The following is a 21172-nucleotide window of genomic DNA, read 5'->3' as shown; positions in this document are numbered from 1 at the left end:
TCCATGGACTGTATCTCTGAGCAAATCAATTTGGAGCTTCTACTTTAGAATTTCAGACATAAGTACAGCCTTTATTCGTGCCTTCTCATTCAATATTTAGCTTCTATTGTGTGCGGGCACTCCTTTACTCTGCATGCCCACCCATGTTGATCCCCTATGATTTGTGGGTGTGTACATATGTACATACATGTAATAACACATAAGAAATAAACAGGCACTGCACTTAATACTTACGTGTAGATTTTGTGCCTCCACATTGTTTGAAATGTTTTTTCTTGTAGCATCTTAAAATGGTCCGTGATAAAAAAAATATTCGATGGTATATATCTTGACAGTTTTTCAAAATGAAAAACAGTTATGTTTTCTGATGAGAAAAATAATCCCTGACTGTTGGAAAGTAATCAAACAATGCAGGGCAATATAGAAGTTTTAAAACATCCAAAATCTCCCCATGCTTCTGTTCTGGTGACATCGCTGTGGCTTCTAAGAACAGAGACCCACTCTTGCACATAAATAGGATCATGAGCTCTTGAGAACACCCCATTCCAGCACCTTCCATTTCTCCTCATCCACATGCCATGAACCTACCTCTGTGTCGTGCAGTGTAGTTTTAAATCTTCATTTTTTAAAATACTTGTTTATTTTTGAAAGAGAGAGAGCACAAGCAGTGGAGGGGCAGACAGAGAGACAGAGAGAGACAGGATCCAAAAGCAGGCTCCACGCTGACAGAAACGTGAAATCATGACCTGAGCCAAAGTCATATGCTCAACCGACTGAGCCACCCAGATGCCCCTAGATCTTTATTTTTAATTACCATCTTCTTCTTCTGTGTGTCGTACCAGAACTAAAGTAACCAGTCTCTTATTGATGGATCCTCGGGTGTTTTCCTGTTTTTTCCCTGTGGTAATGACTACCATGACCCACAGCCTTTTCTGTCTTTGTGCCCTTGTTTAAATCCTTCTAGAGAGTGGTGCCTGGGTGACTCAGTTGGTTCAGCATCCGACTCTTGATTTTGGCTCAGGTTATGATCTTGCCATTCATGGGATTGAGCCCTGCCTCTGGCTCTGTGCTGACAGTGTGGAGCCTTCTGGGATTCTCTCTCTCCCTCTTTCTATCTGCTCCTCCCCCAATCATGTGCGCACGCTCTCTCTCTCTCTCTCTCTCAAAATAAATAAATAAACATTTAACAATTTTTAAAACTCTTTAAATCCTGCTGGAGATAATTATTGGGTCAAAAGATGCACACACAAAAACCTATATATTTATATATATTTATGTATAGACATTTTACCACCTGGTCTCCAGAGCAATGGAGGTTTTATACCAGTTTTCACTCTAGTGATGCTGGAGGATATACGTTCTCCTGAGACTTCGCAAGCACCGGATTATAGCAGTGTTTCTAAAAAACACTTTGCCAATCTCAAAACCAAAACCAAGCAAAGCCTCTCACTTTTAAAGCTCCTTGTGGGGTGCCTGGGTGGCTCAGTCAGTTGGGCTCAGGTCATGATCTCGCAGTTTGTGGGTTCGAGCCCCACGTCGGGCTCTGTGCTGACAGCTCAGAGCCTGGAACCTGCTTCAGATTCTCCCTCTTTCTCTGTCCCTCCCCTGCTCATGTTCTGTCTCTCATAAATGAATGAACATTAAAAAAAAATTAAAGTTCCTCCTGTCTTCAACTATTAGGTTAAACCCTTTTTTATATGTTACTGGCCATTTTTGTTCTTTTGTTGGGTGCTCATGTGTGGCCCTTGCCCATTTTCTCCCTATTATTCCTTCTTAAAAGGTCTGTGTCTGATAGTGTTAATAATCTTGTTCATTTTTGTTATGGCTGTTTTCCTGTTTAATATTCTGCCCTTCGAAAGCTGATTTGGGGATAGGGATCCAGTGTGTTTATTGTTCATTTTTCTATCTGTGACTTGCATTACAAAGGCCTTTCTCCCCCAATACCTATGTTTTTAGGACTAGTACCTCTAGGCTTTTATTCCTGTCATTAAATTGTTGCCCCAAATGACCCCCCCCCGCCGTGATTTATTTATGTGTAAAATGTGAAGTACAGTCCACCTTTTTTCCCCCCCAGAAAGGGAGTCCTTTGTCCCCAGAATTTAAAATTCTGTCCAATCATATGCTAAAGTCCTTGGGTCTAGACTCTTTTGCAAGGCCAGTCCTGCACATTTTAAATATATTTAAAGCACATGATGCAGCACTGTTATTTAAAACAAATAGGGGCGCCTGGGTGGCTCAGTCGGTTAAGCGGCCGACTTTGGCTCGGGTCACGATCTCGCAGTCCGTGAGTTCGAGCCCCGCGTTGGGCTCTGTGCTGACAGCTCAGAGCCTGGAGCCTGTTTCAGATTCTGTGTCTCCCTCTCTCTGACCCTCCCCCGTTCATGCTCTGTCTCTCTCTGTCTCAAAAATAAATAAACGTTAAAAAAAATTTTTTTTTTAAAACAAATATCCAGCAGAACAAGTTCTTCTACCTTGATGATCTTTTTCCAGTTTGTTTTTTCAGATGAATTTAGAATCCTTTTGCCAAACTTCCCCTACCACCCCCCTCCCCAACTAGGGGGAAAGGAAGAAAACAAGAAAGTCTGGTGGGGCGCTTTTTGGGGACAAGTACATCCTTTTGAATGCATTCAGCCCTCCCAAATCACCATCCTTATTGTGTCTGTTTTATTTTAAAATCATTGTAAACGATTGTTCTCAAGAACAGTACAAAGAATTCCTATGTCTCCTTAACCCAGTTTGCCCAACTGTTCACACGTTAGAGTTTGTGTCATTACTTTTCTCTCTAGATAACAATATTGCCTTCCTCTGACCTGGTGACCTGTCAGCCCCAAGTATCCTCGTCCTTCAGGTGCCCCCCAAGGACACATCCTCTGTGACCCCCACACACCCCTTCCGATCAGGATGCTGCACCAACTCAGTCCCAGACCACATGCACATCTCGCCTGCTGCCCAGCTGCCCCTTTTTCTTTCTGGTCCAGGATCCCGCCCAGGGGTTTGTACTGCACCTACTTGTCACGTGTCATCAGTGACCTTCAGCATGGAACATTTCCTTACTCTTTCCCTGTCATTCATGACCTCGGCGGTCTTAAATACAGGCCTTTTGTTCTGTAGGGTGACCCCAACCTGGGTCTACCCGGGACTTCCTCATGACCAGACTCAAGCTGTGCTTTCTTCACAGGAAGACCTCAAAATGGTGCCTCTCCTCCTGTCACTAGTGATGTTGACCTTGACTCAGTCACAGTGGCCTCTGCCTGGTCCCTCTGCTGCAAAGGCTGCACTTTTTTCCCTTTGTATTTGATCAGTATCTCGTGGGGAGATGCCCCATAGTACGCCAGTATCCAAATCCTCATCAGACCCTGCAAACTTAGTTGCCAAAGACGACTCTCATTGGAATCAGCCACCACAGTAACAGTTGCCAAATGGTGATTATTTGTTTCCATTGTTTCTCCTACACTGATGAATTGACACTCTGTTAAAGGAAGTTTTCCCTTCTCCCCCATTTAGATACTCACTCACTTATTTGTTTATATTAGTGAAGAATCCAGGATTCACAATTACTCATTATGTTGTAATGAATATTCTTATTAACCTGATGCTCAAAACATCTTAGATTTGGCCCTTCAAACAGATTCTTCTGTCATTTCGACACATCTCTTCATTCTCTAAGCCTTTCTTGACTTTGTGGCACAAGGTATTCCAGGACTGTTGTTCTTTCTCGGTCCCAGCCCTGGAATCAGCTACTTCTCTCAGGAGCCCTATTGCTTTTACTGGAGAATGGTATTTAGAAACCAGGATGTGGGCACTGGGTGTGCCCATTCTTACTGGGGTGTCAGTGCTTCTGGGTGCTCTCAGTGGATAGAAGTAGGAATACATGTATTATGCACAAGCCCCTGTAGGTACTTGTATGTATGTTAGTAAGTATACATACACGTATGCATACACCTGTAAGATGTACTTACCCGTCTCTGTATATAAAGTTTGTGTTGATATCTCTAATTCCAGTACCTAGGGTTCTTCGTAGCCTCTCCATGCTTAGAGGTCCTTTCTCAGAGTGCAAGAGGCCAGGCTCCTGTTTTCCTAAACATGTATACTTCTTTGCTTGATCACTGAACTTTGTGCTCCGTTCTACCAACCTCCCAACTGTTCTGGCTGCCTTTCTGCCCACCACCTCTGCGTCCCCACCCACTGCCCCAGTGGCACACTGCCACCACTATTGCCCAATGACTCCTCCTCGCCAGCCCTTCCTCCAACTTCTGCTGGGTGGGCAAAGGAAGGCTGAAGGAAAAGGTGCCCATTGTTTGTTTTTTGAGAACAGCTGCAGTCCTTCAGCATCCTTGCGGTGATAGGAGTTAGGACACAGAGGCATAGCCCCCCTCCCACCGCACCTCTCCCCCTTGCTTGTTTCGGCTTCCTCACCCTGGATCAGCTTCTTTCCGAGGTCTCACCGGATTCCAGTAACCCAGGGCCAACTCTGTGTTCACACCAAAAGAAGTGAGCCCTGGCCCAAAGCCAAGAGGTGGCTTTAGAGAATGAGGCTACTGATTTTTTTGGGTGCATGGAAAACATACTGCCAACAGTACCCTTCTTGTCCATGGCGACATTTGAGGTGCAGGGAAAGGTGACCCCTTGAGGGACCCCTTTGCCTCCTCTGCTGTCACTGGCAGAGGTGGGGCCGCCATCCTTCTTGTCTCCCTCACAGTGAAGCAGGCCCAGTGTCTGGGGGTTCCTGCTCAGAATACCCAGAGTTGGCCATAGGAGGCCCTCGTGATTATCTGTGCCATTTAGTTTCTGACTGTGCTTGAGAAGACCCTGGGGGGAGGGAAAGGACTTGCGGGGAGCATGCCCTATTAATCTGCATATTCACTGAGATGATGTGTAAGAGTTCAGCTGATAAAACATTTCTACTGTTTAAAGGACAACGTGAAAAGAACTGTGTGCGAGTGGGTGAAGGAAATTAGGTTCTGAGTTATCACTTACCTACCTGTGGGACTGTTCTGGAGGGGGAGGGGAGCAGGAGCGAGGAGGCCCCCCTGGTGGGAGGCACTTCCAGTGGTGGTAGGAGGGAGAATGTGGCCTGTGCAGGCTGAACAGGAGGCAAGGCAAGAAAAGACCTGGAGGGTGTTTCTGAGGCCCAGGCCAGGTGTTTGGGGATAGAGGCAGCCGGTGACAGTAAGTAGCACAGATGCATGTTGGGGGCTGGGGTGGGCTCAAGAATTCAGTTCGGGTTTCATGTGGAGGGGGAATACAGGAAGCCAGTGGGGAAAGGATTGGCCAGACCCTGAGGGGCACTTGCAGGGAAGGCCCCCAGGGAGGAGCAGGTGTGGCCAGAGTGTTGCCCCAGGCTTGCTTACTGTCTGAGACTCACGTGACAGGTCTAGGTTCAGTTCTCCCCTCCCTGTCCCTGTGTCACCTGTGGAGGGTCAGCCCTCTCACCAGAGCACACAACACTGCAAACCCTATTCGTACACTCAGGTGACAGGCTGAAGGGGAAAGTGCTGGCGTTCCCACATGGCACCCTACTTCTACTGGTGGCTGTGGAAGGTGGCCATGGCCAAGGCCTAGACAGTCAGGAACGCAATGTATGGTCCCTCCAAGCCCCCAAAGGGAAGCTGTCTGGCTTCATTTGCAGTCAGTGTCGAGCACCTGACCTCTACAAAGATGTCCTGGGACCGCGCAGATCCCACTCACAGGGCCAGGACTCCAGCCTCAAAGAGCAGCGAGGGCCAGGCCCTTGGAAGGCTTCCCCCAAGCCTGTGGTGGTTAAGAAGGAGTCATTGAGGACAGGCGGGTGGCAAGCTGTGGCCCAGGCTGGACCTGAGGGAGGCTAGCAATGGAAAACGAACTGTGTTCGTGAGCAGCAAAGATGAGGGGACAGCCGGAAAGCGACGCAGCCTGGCCCAGGACAGGTACACACGTCTTTAAAGAAGTTCAGAATAGATGGTCCAGGGCCTGCCTGCCAGGTTACAGAGCACCAAGCCAGACCGGGCAGACATCTAGCAGGTCAGGAGGATATGGTCTCTGCCCCAAGAACCTAGGAGATGGAGCTCCAGAGACTTCATTATTGATGCTCTGGCTATCTCAACTGATTTATGGATTATCTGCTTCCCACTCAGCATTAGACAAGGACCCGTGCAAACAAAGGTAATAAGCTGTGGTTCCTGCCCTAAGGCACTCCCAGCCCCATGGGGAGACAGCTCTGCACAGGTCTGACCACAGCTGTTCAGCTCCCTCATGGGTGCTTGTCACAGGTGAGCAGGGCCACGGAACAGAGGCCACACTGGATTGGGAATGCTTTCTTCCAGGCAGAGGGGACGGGGGGGAAGAAGGGGGCAGGCAGCATGCCGGCAGAGGACCTTGGTTGATATGGGTGCCCACGCAAGCAGGAAGTGCACCATGGGTCTGCTGGGGATTAGTGGGTGCCTTGGCCGGGTCCCTGCAGAAGTGGTGTTTGTGTGGTGCCTTGAGGGACGAGGGTGTTCCAGAGAAGGAAGGGTGGGAGCCAAGGTACAGACTGGGGACACATGGCCCAGAGGGCATTCTCTCACCTCTTACGTATTTAGCACCTGCTGTATGCAGCATCAGCAAGGACTGGGAATAAATGAGCAATGAGAAGAATTTACAGGCCAGAGAAGAAACAGAAGCATGTGCCATGACAGCTCTGCGTCCTGTGGATCACGCGGACAGGCTCCAGACAGGCTGCAGGTGGCACGGACACACAGTAGGCCCCCAACTGGTATTTATAGCACTGCCATTCCCACATAGAAGAACCTCGGTCTTCCTGATGGGCAGGGGGCTTTGCGGCAAATAGGGATGGGGCTGGGCCGTGCAGATGGATGGATCTGCCAGGCAGCCTGGTGACCAGGGACCTGATGTTGACAGCAGGGGTGTGGAGGCAGAGCGAGTCATGTATGCTCAGACCCAGAGGCCCAAGAGAACCAGCGTGTTCCAGAGACAGCAGCAGGCCCCCGTGTTAGAGCAGAGACGGTGGCCAAAGGGTGTTGCAAGAGTCCCCATAGGGAAGCAGGCAGATCATGGAGGGCTTTGGGCACCATAGGAAAGGTGCTGGATTCCATCAGTAGGAGCCAGGCTGGGGACTGGCTCACCGTCCAGGTACTTGTCTGTCACCCTGGGCAGAGTGGAAGGTGCAGCGGAGGGACTGGGGAAGGGCTTGGAAGCCAGCGTAGTCTTAGGACAGAGGACACAGAGAAGTGAGAACAGATTCCCATGAGATTGGGAAGCCAGGGTAAGCAGGACGCCGCCCTCCACTTTTGTGGACCCAAGTGGGAGGCCCAGTGGCCTCCAGGCCGCCCCTCTTTCCTCTGGTCCCCTCAACTCACCAGGCTGACCCCCCGCCAGTTTTTATAACTCTCTGATTATTGTTCCAGGTGTTTCTGCTCTGCTGTGTTAGGGGCTGCATGAGAGCAGCGCCCCCCCCCCCCCCCCGCCCCGGCACACACACACTGCCCTTGATAGTACATGCCTCCTAGAAACTGTGCCCAGGCTGATGCATGCATGGATGGATGATGGGTGTGCAGCCAGACAAGCAAACTCATGACAGTGACAGCTGTGACAAAGACAGAGTCGAGGGACTGGAGTGAAACCAAAAAGGGGACGGGGTGGGAAGGGGCCTGAGAAGAGGGGGTTCACATCCTTCAGCGACTAGTCAGGAAAACAAGCACTACGTGTGTTCTGGGCATAGAGGGTTCCATACAGGATCCAGAGGCTCACCAGCTTTGGAAGAAGATGTAGGAGGTCAGCACTACTGCTGGAGGTCAGAGGACAGCCTCGGAAGATCTCAACCTCACCCAGGAGCTGTGGGGAAGCTTTGGAATTCTCGGGACTCTCCGAGAGACTCCACCGGGCCGTCTCCACCTCCGTGGGCCGAGTGGGTGGCGGTAGGAGCTGGCCAGGAGCTGCTGCAGGTCCCCTACCCCCCCATCCCCCCACCGCAGGAGCTCTGCCTCTTCTCTGCTCTTGCAAATGCCACGTGGTTCCCCTGGTCAGTACACGGTAGCCTGGAACTCTTCTGGAAGGGGCTCAGGTCTCGGAATCAGGCAGGGCTGTGACTTGCCTGTGCTCTCTTAGGGTAATTGCAGTCAAATCTGTCTTCATCAGACTGAGGGTCTTCTTACTTGTGCGAACCAAATAAGACTTGACCAGACCGCCCAGTGTCTCGGTCCCAGGGACGCCTCGGCCAGTCGGCCACCACCAGAGATGCCTACCGCCTCTTTGTGGCTGGCTCCCCTGGGCTCTGTGGTCAAAGACACTGCCTGGACCCCTCCCGTGGGCTCAGGGAGCCCATCTCCGTGGTGGCACCTCCCACAGGCCTGGCCTGCGAAAAAATAGCCACCCCAGATGTTCCCAGGTGCTGGCATCCCCTCACCGCAGTGACTTGGGGACAGACTGCCAGGGACGGGTGAGCAGGCCACGCATCCTCCGTCCAGGCCCTGGGCCCCTTTCTCTGCAGCGCACCCTGTGCCGATGCAGCATGACAGCCTCCACCAGCTGTCCCAGCTGACTGGCGATCAGCATCCTCCCCTCCCCAGGTCCCATTCCTCCCTTCCTGGCGTGTCCCCACTTCACCTTGCAGTTCTGTGTGTGTCCCCTCCAGTGGCCGGTGGTAGTCTCATCTCCCAAGGGACAAGGGCCATTGTGGGTCTGGAAGCAACCAGAAGTGGGGGGGTCTTGACGTGACTCAGTGTTCCCCGGAAGGGGCCTGTCTCAGGGTCTTCAGGCAGCAGGAGGCTGACCTCCTCTCAAGGCTGTGCCATTAGGAGGGCGCTGGTGGCTTAGGTGCCACAGGGAGGGGCTGGCCCTGCCTCTGGGCCTTATAGATGTAGGCAAGTGGGGGTCTCTGGGGGTAGGGCTGTGGCTTGGTCCCTTGAGGGTCTGGTGCACTGCAGGCCCTCGGCAAATAGTTGCTCCTTGACTGAAGGAAGTGCCGTTTGTTTACTGGGTCAGCCGGCGGGGTTTTGTGAGAGGAGAGAGAGGTGGGGGCGGTAGGGGCAGATGGCCAATGAAGGCTGGTGGCTCTTGGACCCTCGTGTGAGGGGGATCTTGGTTCCCAGTGAAGCGTTGCTGTGAGGTTGGTCTGCGTAGGTTCTGGGAGCCTCGATCGTGGGTACATACGGCAGGGCTGAGCACAGAGCTGGGAGGGCAGGCCTGGCCTCCCTTCCATGGGAATTCCTAGGCCTCCCCGCTGGTGTTGGCAAGGAGGTGGGCTGGAGGGGCAGACCTGAGGGAGGGAGGGAGGTCAGCCAGGACACCTCTGAAGTTGCCCAGGGGCGAGGTAGCAAGGGCTCAGAGAGGTGTGGGAAGGGAGGGGCTGCTCGGGACCAGGGGTCCCGGGGGCCCTCCACCCACTCCTCGATGCCGTCTCCCCCTCTGGTGAGTGCCGGGCTGGCACAGGGTGTGTCCTGAAAGCCTCCAGCAGCCCTGAGGGCCGACGACTGTGTATTCCGCCCCAGGCAGAAGCCCCACGCCAGGGCCATGGCCGCTGAAGGACCATGCTATGGGCCTCTCTCGTGGGCAGAAGCGGTGCCAGAAAGCTCTTCAGCCCCAGGTGGTCTTGATGTGGCCCTCCTCAGACACTGCGAGCCTGCTGGATCCTCCCTGATCGCAGACACCCAGAGGGCACCCGCCCATGTCCATCCCACACGTCCAGGGACTCAGAAGGGATCCCAGGGGGGAAGTGGGCACAAAGCCAGGCACGGCCCTTTCCCCACTGCTGTGTGTGTGTGTGTGTGTGTGTGTGTGTGTGTGTGTGTGTGTGTGAAGTGATAGTCCTGGGGAGAATCCTGTCACGGGCAGCCTCTCCTTCATGGACTGAAAGGCAGCCAGGGGCCAATTTGTGTTTCCTTTCCTCTTGGGAGCAGAGCTCTCCCTCTGCTCTCCGTGGAAGGGCCATCTCGCTAGGCCTGGCTCCCGGAAGAGCTGCCTCCCGCCTGAGGGATGGGGGCAGCTGGAGGCCAGCTTCGAGCAGCTGATAGTGATCCCGCGTGGCAGGCTGATCGATGGCAGGATCTTTGGGCTCCACTTCCCCGGGCTGAATGGCACATCGTCGATAGCAGCCGGTTAACCAAGTCCTTGGTCACCAGCTGGTCTCGTCAGCACCTCAGCCCCAGCCACGGTTAAAACAAAACCCTCTCCTGAACAGCTAGATTGGACCTGACGAAGATGAATGTCTAATTCACTTGGAATCTCCTTACTGCTGCCTGTAATAAAAAGCCTGCTCCATATATTCACCCCCTGCCGATGTTTCTCTGAAATTAAATATCAGGAGGACATATAATAGCCCAATTCCACACCAGGCCAATATTATCAGATTGATGTCAGCGGTGATAATGGAAGAAGGATAAGTTGATGAGATTTCATTTATTAAATAAGAGTACACAGAGGCTTGGGACTGCGCATGTGAGGACACTGCACGCTCTCAGGCCTAAGAGCCTGCTGGGTTTGTTCACGGGACCTTCCCTGCCAGCTTCCAGGTGGAGGTGACTCTGCTCAGGTCATCCACGAAGGGAGATGCTGGCCCCGCCCTGCCTGAAGCTGGCTTCTCTGGTGGGGCTGTTCCTTTCCTTTCCTTTCCTTTCTCCTTGCCACCTTTCCAGTTGACTCTGCTCTTTGTCATCAGCTTTGTGGAGCCTCGCATTCATCATCCCCCCCTTCTTCTTCCTGTGGGCGTGGCATGCCTCGTAGCCCTCCCCCCTTGCCAGCCCTCCCCCACTCCCTGCTTTGAGCCGCCAGCTTCCGGCTCCATTCCACAACCCTGCCATCCCCGTAGTTTGGGACAAGTGTCTGGTGTTTCACTTTGGACGCTTGGTTGTTTCTTCTTTGGGAAGTTTTGGGAATTTTCCACAGGCAGAATAGAGCTAAAATGAACACAGCTGTGGAGCCAAACACCCCAGGCTTTTGCCCTGGCTCCCTCTCACCACTGTGTGACCTTGGGCAAATCACCTCACCTCCCTGGTCCCATCTATGGAATGGGACAGCAACGCCCAGCTCGCAGGTTTGTGGTGGCTTTGCTTAGGACCTGGCACGTGGCGGGCTCTGGCAGGTATTGGTTTCAGAATGACCAGGACCGCAGGCCTGCCCAGATGTCATCTCAGAGGAAGCTGAATTTTCCACCTGTGCTGTTTACTGAGCTAGAAACCTACCCTTTGTCACCCCCGTCCCTACCTGCTACCCCCCCCCCCCCAAATAGCCTGATCCTCCACCCAGGAGCATGGGGAAGAGCTCTGCAGACCTGGTCATGAATTACGGCCTCTCTACTTGTCAATTAGATGAAGCAAGGCAGAGGAACCCGGTTCTCTGACTGGAGGTGACCTCACAGGGTGAGAGGCACTGTGCGGACCGGAGAGCCTGGCACTTGGTAGATACTCATCAGAGTGGGCTGCTGTGGTCCAGGAGCCGTCTGTTGCAGAGGAGCTCATGTTGCTCTTGGTTAGAAGGTAACTAGCGATTCACCTGCCTCCCACCAACTGCCCCTGCCGTTCGGCACTCCCAGCTCTGCCTCCGGAGACTAGGTCAGACCCTTTCCTGCAGGACTGACAGCGTGCATTTCCTGGAGCTGCTGTGACAAAGAACCCAAATTGGGAGTCTTTAAACAGGACCAGCTTTTGTGCCTGTCTCCAGGCTTCCGGCACCGCCAGCAGGCCTTGGAGCTCCTTGGCTTGTAGGCACATCACTCCAGTCTGTGCCTCTGTCGTCACATGGCCTTCTTTCTCCCTGTGTGTCTGTGTCTCTCTTTATGGGGACACCAGCCATATGGATTAGGGGTCCTCCCTAGATCCCAGAATGACCGCATCCTAACTAACTATATCTGCCACAACCCTGTTGCCAATTAATGTTGCATTCTGAGGTTCCTTCTGAGGACGTGACTTCTGGCAGGAGGCCCTCCAATCCACTGGCCCACACGTGTGTACACAGAGTTCTCAGGAGCCCGTGACCCCACATTCCATCCACATTGTCTTCTCTAGACAGCATCCTGGTCTGCAAGTGACAGACACTCAATCCTAGCTAACCTAAGCCAAAGCTTGTGCTACAGGAAAGCTAAAACCAGTCCCTCGCTGTGAATCGAGAAATTCAGATGACGTGAGGGTCTGTTTCCCCCTGGGCCATGGCCATGGCCATCCATGGCTGTTGGAGGCCCAGGGTTTTTTTTCTCCCTGCAGAGGCACAGTTTCAGCCCTGGACCTTTCACTCAGCCCTGGTCCATGAGGCTGAGGGGCTCGTGCTTGCCCAGGCTCAATCCTGTGCCCAAACCCCGCCTCCCTGGCCAGCGAGGGCCTGGACTGAAGTGGAGGGTGCTAGAAGCTGCAGTGGGTGCATCGCTTCATCCGTGTCATCTGAGGTGGCATCTGGGCAGGCCCCGTCACAGCTCTGGACCTGCCTTGGGGTCTCCAGCCCCTGTGTGGAGACAGACAGGTAGACGTGTCAGAATCCAGTGGGCATATCGAGGAAGTTCCTGCAGACAGGGAAGGCCACTAAAGGTTTGCCCCGTGGATGGGGGGAACAAGACCAGAGAGAAGTAACTGGCACAGACAGGAGCCACGAGGTCCCCAAGCCATGTTCTGGGTACTTCCAACTGGTTCCCCTGTGTCTTGGGGGAAACGAGAGCAAGGCCGAGAGGCTGAGGTCTGAGACTGATAACCGCATTCAGTTTGTGAGGTGCTGGGGACACAGCCTGCCTGCTTAGGGCGTTCAGGCTAGTGGCATGGTAATATCAACTGCACGGCTTAACACAGATGACAGATGGCGGTACCAGGGCACATGGGGGTTGCGCAAGGATCACGGGAACACAGTGAGCCAGCGGGCCTAGAGTAAGGCTCAAACCCGATTGCTGCTCCTGCTTATTACACGTGAAGCATGAGCAAGCTGCTGGGTCTCTCTGCGCCGCTGTTTCTTCATTTAAGATAAAGTAAGTAAACGGGCGCCTGGGGGGCTCAGTCGGTTGAGCGTCTGAATTCGGCTCAGGTCATGATCTCACGGTTCGTGGGTCCGAGCCCCCGCATCGGGCTCTGTGCTGACAGCTCAGAGCCTGGAGCCTGCTTCCGATTCTGTGTCTCCCGCTCTCTCTGCCCCAACCCCCCACTCGTGCTCTGTCTCTCTTTCTCTCTCTCAAAAGTAAATAAACATTTAACAAAAATTAAAAAAATAAGTAACGTTCCCACCTTATAAGTTTCTTCTGGTGATTAAATGAAATAATGATTAGCACAGATTCCTTTCTGGTAATCACCCAAGAAATGGGTTTTTAAACTGGCTTGGCGTTTTAGAAATCTGGGCTGCTTTGTGTTCTAGAAAAATCACCAATTGCAGTAGAGAAGATGGGCCAGAGGTAAGGAGGAGTTTAAGTAGCTGTTTAAATAATGATGGGGACTTGGGACTGGATGAGGAGCTTCTGGGAGATAAAGCCTAGGGCAGCTTGGCGTGGTGGGGAGGTGGGAGTGAGCTCTGGCAGGGGTGACTTTCCTTTCCTGGGCGTCCAGCTAGTCTCGTCAGTGCTGATGCCGTCTCCCAAGGTAAGCGTGCAGGAGGAGGGGGGCACAGGAGCAAGCAGCAGGCCCGCTTGAGCCCTGTGACCTGCTGAGCTCTGGCGTGGAGCGTGGCTTGTGAGCCGAGTGCTGTGGGGAGAGCAGGGGTCACGGATGGAGCTTCCAGGGAGCAGAGGGAGAGGGCCTCAGGGAATGAACGGTGTTGCTGGCCATAGCAGGGCTATCGTGACCACCCTGAGTAAGACGAGCCTGATGAGGCTGACCTGGGGGCCAGGGGTGAGGGGTAGGAGGGGGAGTCCTGGGCAGTGCTTCTTGGAAAGGAGGGTGGGCTAAGAGGGACATAAGGGGCACAGGTGGTTTGGGTCTGAAATGGTGTTCAACTTCTTAGAAAAATGAGTGTATTGGTGGACAGAGTGGAATAGTGAAGGTATAAGGGAGAAAGGCCAGTAGGAGAGGCCACTCAGGCACTGGGGTTGAGCAGGAATTGCTGATGGAGGGCCCTGTGGAAAGGTGTGTGAAGCTGGCAGTGCCCTTGGGGCACTGATGGACTATGTGACTCGAGGGGGTGGCATGGGGGAGGGAAGCCGGTGGGGCAAAGAAGAGGCTGTGGGAGCTCAGGGAGACCCTCTAGAAGGATCATGATGGCCAACGAGAAGGCCTACGGGAGTCTGCTATGGGCACCGCTCAGAATTGGAGCAGGGGAGGGGTGGGGGAGGCAGGAGATGGGCAGGCAGGTAGGGCTTCTGTAAACAGGAGCCAGAGGCCCAATGCCACATCTGAGGGGAATGAAAAACCTCTGACCGTGGAGGGTGGTTGGGGGCAGGGAGAGCAGCAAGTGGCATCTAGATGTGCCCAGGTAAGAGTAGGTTAGGTCACCAGAAGTGGGAGAATGGGTTTCTGAGCTCTTTGGGATGGCGAATGGAGGCATCTTCGGTTTTCAGTTTGAATGGAGAAAGGCAGGGCTGGTTTACTTAGAGGCAAAAGGGATACGTTAAGGAACGAAGGTGGGAGGAGATATTTACAACAAGGGTGAAGGTGGGGGAAACATCTAGAAAGAAAGCAGGGGAGAAGTCTCGAACGAAGGCAGGGAGACATCTAGAATGAAAGTGGGAGAGATATCTAGAGTGAAGGTGGGAGGAATATCTAGAATGAGAGTAGGAGGAGATCAGTAGAGTGAAGGGAGATATTTGGAAAGACGGGGGGAGACATCTAGAATGGAGGCAGGAGGAAACATCTAGAGCGAATCCAGGTTTTCCACCAAGGTGGGTGGCCGGAGGGATAGCCACTCACCAAGGCAGGAAACCAGGGAAGGGGAGTGCTAGATGGTGAATCCCATCGAGGAAATGGCGAGTCAGGGCAACCTGGGATGCCTGCAGCGAAGGCTCCAGGGGCCTGTTGGATTCAGAAGTCTTGAGCTCTTAGGGAAAACTGTGGAATAGACCTGGGGATTGGCAGTGGGTGGAGGAGAAGTTCCGGGTTTGGTAGGGGTGATTGATGGGCTAGCTCGCAGGTTTGCAGGGCAGAGGTTAAGGAGTAAGGAACCTGTGTGCCCAGAGTGGGAAGGGAGGGGAGCAGGCGGCCCAGAGGTAGAGGGTTCCCAGTGTGTGGTGCCCGGTGGTGAGAGCCGCTCTGCTTCTCAGAGAGCTGGGCAGCGGTGGGGAGCACACAAGGGCCTTGTGGGCCTGACCGTGGTGCTGTGGGACGGGAGGGGGGCGGAGCGTGTTCTTATTCCTGGCTAATACTTTGCCTTTTTCTAACGTTCTTTTTCACTGCTCTTACGGAAACATGTTATTACCACCAAGGAGGTAGAACTCTGGTTCGTGGGCAGCATGGGGGGCGGGGGCTGCCTGATCCTGAATGCCCAGAAGTCATCGTGGCATTGTTGGCCTTTCTGAGGCCCTCACTCCCAGACATCTGTGTGGTGCCCCTGGTGATTGGTTGGTTCCACGGGCCTGTTGTCCGAGTGAACAGGGCAGGGCTTAGAGTCCATTGGTATCTGCCTCCTGCTCATTATGCGCCCTGTCTGTGGCCATCGCGCCAGCCCTCAGGGCAGGGAGGGTGTGGAAGCCCTTTGTGCAGAGGAAGCAACGTTCAGCCTGTTTCCTCAGTGTTCGGGACACTGGGGTTGAGGACTGACCCCCACGTGCTGAGTCTCGAGCAGGTCTGCACAGTGGGGGGCCCTCTTCCCCATCTGACCCCTGACCACACAGTGGGAAATGGTACAGCCAGAGCCTGGCCCCGGGTTTGGGGCAAAAGCTGTGTTTTCCCCACTGGTCTACAGGTGCCACGCTCATGGGTCTGCTGGATCCTTGGAGAAGATGCACTGTGATTGGTACCTCGAGATTCCTGGGGAGGGGCGCCTGGGTGGCTCAGCTGGTTAAGCATCTGACTCTTGATTTTGGCTTAGGTCATGATCTCACAGTTGTGGAGCCTGCTTAAGATTTTCTCTCTCCCTCTCCTTCTCCCCTTCCCCTGCTTGAGAGCACGGTCTCTTGCTCTCTCTCAAAAAACAAAAACAAAAAGAGAAGAAGAAAGAAAAGAGAAGAGAAGAGAAGAAAAGAAAAAGATTGCTGGGGAAATAGGCACCAGCAAGACCTGGACAAGATCTGAGCAACGTCTGGAAGACACTAGAGCTTAGGTTACAGGGAGAGGGACATGTTCAGACAAGGCCCCACCTTTGAGCCGACATCTAGAGTCCCAGCCCCAAAGCCTCCTGTCTTCACTCTTTACCAAGTGCCACCAGTAACACTGGCCTCTCTTCCTCAGCTCTCCTCCCTCCCCAGCCTTACCCCTGCCCCACTGACAGCCAGGCTGCTGGTGAGAGCGGCCCTTCACGACACACACTGTCATGCACATGCCTGTCGAGCCTTCGTTAGCCCAGGGCGGGCAGTGTTCCAGTTTACAGCTGAGGACAGTAAGGGCCAGAGAGGAGAGCTGCCTTCCTTAGCAATGCACTCTTAGCCTTCTGCCCTGGGTGACATTAACCCCTTCAAAGCCACGTGGACCATTAGATCTAAATGTGCAAAGGGCATACTTGTGGCAGTGAACACCTCTTAGGGCAGCTGGACTTCTCTCAATCCCTGGAAAGTTGTGGATACATTTTTTATGCATTCAAAAAGCAGCTGTTTATAAGCCTGAATGTTTCTCAGCCTCTGTGCTGATTTGTATGCAGTGTAAATAGGGTTGGTGTGGCCCAGGGCAGGGTGGGGCTGTGCTTGGATAGAACGCAGCGGATTTCACGAATGGTCGGACCCCAGGCCCTGCCCCACCTTGCTTCAGAGAGAGCCTTTTATTTGGAGAGCTGTGCTCTCCCTGTCCGCCTTCCCATTCAGAGCCATTTTGTAGGCAAACGGGTGAAATTTCTTCCAGTTGACATTTGCCTGCTATCCTGTCTCCTCATATTGTTCCTGATAAGTCCCAGAGGAGAGAAGCCTCTGCAGTTGCAGAGGTGATCCTGGTTTCGAGGGGATGGATTTCTCTGTGGCCCACTTTCTCCTGAACTTGAAGCCTACTGGGGGGTTCTGTGATGTTTGCCCTCAAAATGCACGGGGGCCTCCATCCAGGGACCTGAAACCGAAGGAAGCGGGGGCAGAAGGAGAGGGACAAGATAGGAGACAACCGCTCTACCCTTTTACAGCCTGCAGAGTGAAAGCCAGTGTCCCTGTGGCAGATCTGGAGAGGGTGAGGCCTCATGGGGTCGGTGCTGTGGCTCCAGGACAGCTCGGCCCAACCAGCCGGCCCGGGGGGCTCTGACCCCACCTGTCTTGTTTCCCCGTAGACCTGGAGGCCTATACAGCCTTACAGCTACACCTCTGCCTCTACTCAGCCCGGTGCTTCCCCCAACTACAGATGCCCCCCGAGTACCTGCCGGCCGGCTGGGCTGCAGCTGGGAGCAGGCACTCATGGGCTCACGTGATGGAGAGTACTGCCTCAGGGGGTCCAAAAGTGGGTACGATAAAGCCTGTGCCTTTGGGAGCTACAGCAACAGAGACACCAGGAAGGAGCCACAAAAAAGATGTGGTCTCATGGGCTTCACCCTGCCAAGGGCAGGTCTGGAATGGGGAAGGAATAAGCTGTGTTCCCCCAGGACGGAGAACAAGAGAGTAAAACAAAGAAGGGAAGATAGTTGAGATGGAGGGCACAAAGCAAAGCTCTGTGTGTTCCCGGCATCCTAAGGGAGAACATCAGAACAATTGGGAGTGAAGCAATTAGCATAGTTGTAGAGAGAATTTGCCCAAGATGAAATGTCCAGCAAAAGGCTGAAAATCCATTTTATTTTTTTAATATATATTTTAAAAATTTTTTTTGGGGTGGGGGGAGAGAGAGAGAGACAGATCATGAGTGGGGGAGGGGCAGAAAGAGGTGGAGACACAGAATCCAAAGCAGGCTCCAGGCTCTGAGCTGTCAGCACAGAGCCTGACACGGGGCTCGAACCCACGGACCGTGAGATCATGACCTGAGCCGAATTGGGACGCTCAACCAACTGAGCCACCCAGGCGCCCCTGAAAATCCATTTTAAGAGGCCCACAATGTCGAAGAGTTTTAAATACAAGCATGGAGAGACCTTCGGCAAGAATTGGGAAGAGGCAGGTGCCCCACCTGTGCCCCAGTTGTGGGCGGTGGCGGACAGAATCTAGTGGCAGGGGTCCCAGGGTTCCGAGAGGAAAGAGCTGAATCCTAGGAGCCCATCTTCCTGCCCTGTGTGACGATGGGAGGCTAGTGCTGAGATGAGACCCCATGTGTCCTCAGTAGGAAATCCCTAAGATCTCGCCCATGCCATGGACACAAACCGAGGCGGTGATATCAAGGACGGGAATGGAATGGCAGTAGAGGGCCGGCCTCGGCTCTATGCCTGCATCCTCAGAACCCAATGGAACTGCACATTGTTGGGGCAGAGCCAGGCCAGTGCGGCCTCCTGAGCTGTCCCCTCTGCTCTCTGCCCCCCCACCCCCACCCCAGGAACGGGCGGGCTGCTTCTTCCATCACATAATCAATCACATCACGTACGTGAGACAGCAGGCCTGAGGATGATAGCCAACACACGGGGACGGTGCAGGGGAAGGCAGGGGCACCCAGCCCCGGCGTGGCATCGTTGGTGGCAGAGCGGTAGCGAAAGTGCCACCTCTGGGCTGGTAAAGTGAGACTGTTCAATACTGGGTGTCTGACCTGCTAAGCCACTGAGCATTCATTCCACTGCTTGCTGTTCTTTACCGACGAACTCGGTTTGTTTGAGTTCTCTTAAAATAATAATGGTGCTGCCCCGTTCCATACCCACTGCATGGCTGGATTTCTAAAATATCGAGACACCGGGCCGGGAGAATTATTAACCTGCAAGTCTCCCTGCCGGGTGATGGGGGCAGAGCTGTGTCAAGTGCCAGAGTGATCCTCTCACTGCTGACAGCCTTGAAGAGGGGCTTTCTGCATTTTTACAACTCCCGTCAAGTGCCCTGGCCACAGGTGGTGTTTATGCCGAAAGGCCATGTCATGTGCCTTCTACGGTTCCTTCTATGGCAGCAAAGGTTCCGGCGTGGACCTGGCCTGAAAACCATCTGTGAAAACAGTGCAGCCAAACCCTCATAAATATCTGCCCCCCTTCCCACTTCTCAGCGGGTGACCTTGGGCAGGTTACTTCATCCTCTGTACCTCGGTTTCCTGACTTGTAGCAGGAGGTGAGAGATCATAGCACGTACTGCACAGAGGTGTTACAAGGATGAGTAGGGCGGTGCCTGGCGTGCAGCGTGAGTGTGTGTGTGCACGTGAGTGAGACCTTGCATGCGCGTGTGCCTGCCGGAGAGAGACGGAAGGGAGAGGGGGCGATAGAAGGCGTCGGGAAGGAGACAGACTGGTCAGAGCGGCCCAGGGATGCCACTGATCCACTTCAGCACAATCTCTATTTCCTTTGGTTTTCGTTTCATATTTGAGAAAAGAAAACAGACTCGTTTTTTGATAGGTTCTGAACCTTCTCTGATAAAGAAAGAAAAAAGAAGAAAGGGTCCCCCCCAAACGCTGCAGAGGTTATCTCCAGGAAGTGAGGTTCTAAAAATGTTATGTATGTTTTTAGACACTTCTGTGGTTTTTCCCGTTCTCTTCGTTGCGCATATATTAGTTCTGAGATCAGATTAACCACCTCTGTATGAGAAAGCTGCGGTGTGTGCAATGGCACAGTCACAGTCAGGTGTGCCCGTTAGGCAGGAAGAGCCCTACGAGGCAGCAAGTGGGGGTGGGCACGGGGGTCTTCCAGCCGGCCGCCTCGGCCCCTCTCCTGCGGGGCTGGAGCCCTTGTGGAGCCCGCAGCCCCAGCCCGGTCCCCTCGGCGTCTGCCGCTGCGGACAGCCCTTGACCCCCTGTGTTCTTGGTTCTCTCTGAGGAGTAACCCGAAGCTGATGGCTGCCGGGTGCCCAGCCAGTGGTGCTGAGTGAGGGAGCGGATCCCCTCTGTGCCCGCTGGGGCCGAACCCCAGGCCCAGCTGCTCTCTGTCCCTGCAGGCCCCGCCAGACAGAGCCTGTGTGCTCAGGGCTGCAGGCCCAGATCCTCCGCTGCTACCGTGACCACCTACAAGAAGTACTCCTGTGCTCGGACCTGGTCAAGGCTTACCAGCACTGCGTGAGCGCCGCCCACAAGGTAAGGCTTCGCCCTGCGCCTGGCCTGGGCTGCTGGGTGCACGGGGGCCGGGGGCCGATGCCGGACTCTCTCGGCCCGTCTTTGCGAAGTCAGACATGCCGACCTCGAGGCCTCTGCCTTGTGCACAGGGACGGACTCAGGAACTTTGATTTCCTCTGCCACTTCCTGGTTTGGACGTTATGTCTAGCTGATCCCATGACTGCCCTCAGATAGCCGGGTTAGGAAAAGAGGGCCCAGGGGCCCTGAACCCCACCAGGCTAGGTCTGGGAGCGGCTCTGAGTAAGCTCTGGGTCCGGGAGCGGGTCTGGGAGCAGCTCTGGGTCCCACCACCTAGTAAAGGGTATGCCTGTGCCACCCACTTCTTACCTTTGAGCAGTTGGAAGTAGGAGCTCACGGGAAGGGCCCATGGTGCAGGGTCAGGGTCACGGAAAGGGCAGGGGCAGTCCTGGGAAGGAGAAGAGCCTCTGGGTTCAGGGAGGTAGAAACGTAGGTGCAGCCTGCCCGACAGGATGAGGGAGCGAAGGGTACCTCTTGGCCCACCCTTCTGTGTGGGTCTGAAGGGGCAGGCTAGCACCCAGCCTCTGGTGAGTGGGAGGGGGTCACGGTGGTCCCAGGTCTTCTACACCCCCCAGCTCTCCTCAGGGCAGCGGTGAGGTGTCCTGGATGTGTGAGGATGGCAGCGGGCCTCCCCCGAGAGCTGGCCCCAAGGTCTTGCCCTCTTCCCCTAACCCTCCCAGCCAGCTCCCGACCCCATCCTCCCACCTCCCCCCATTGCCGTTCCTCTTCTAGACAATTCCATCGCCCTTCTCAAGCCCAGCAGTAACTGCCCCAGGCTGGACCCGGGCCCTCCCTGGCGTTCACTTAGGGGCGCCTGACTTGGACCTCCCCAGAGGGCCGGCATGTTTGCTAGATGGGCTGTAGGATGGGGCTTTCTTCCTGTGGAAGAGCCCCTTGTGCCCGGTAGGAGACAAACTGCTGTGGGTACTGGTGGCGGGAAGGCTGAGGTCGGAGGTCCGGTCTGGCTAGGTCCGGCAGAGTGTCTCTCCTGCTCAAAAGCG

General features: G+C 54.2%; 1 protein-coding gene across 2 annotated transcripts in view; it reads left to right on the top strand.

The window, feature by feature from the left end:
* The window catches only part of CHCHD6 (coiled-coil-helix-coiled-coil-helix domain containing 6), a 251133-nt gene that overhangs the window by 228168 nt on the left and 1793 nt on the right, over nt 1-21172 (top strand). For both annotated transcript variants that reach the window (XM_047097231.1, XM_047097230.1), the window contains one exon: nt 19979-20114. In XM_047097231.1, coding sequence (XP_046953187.1) covers nt 19979-20114 — 136 coding nt within the window. The remainder of the gene's footprint in view (nt 1-19978; nt 20115-21172) is intronic.

The sequence above is a fragment of the Lynx rufus genome, unplaced genomic scaffold (assembly GCF_022079265.1).
Source record: "Lynx rufus isolate CCGP_SWC_20201006 ecotype Redwood Valley unplaced genomic scaffold, mLynRuf1.p SCAF_4, whole genome shotgun sequence".
Classification (NCBI taxonomy): Eukaryota; Metazoa; Chordata; class Mammalia; order Carnivora; family Felidae; genus Lynx; species Lynx rufus.
This window is presented reverse-complemented; position numbering and strand designations above follow the sequence as displayed.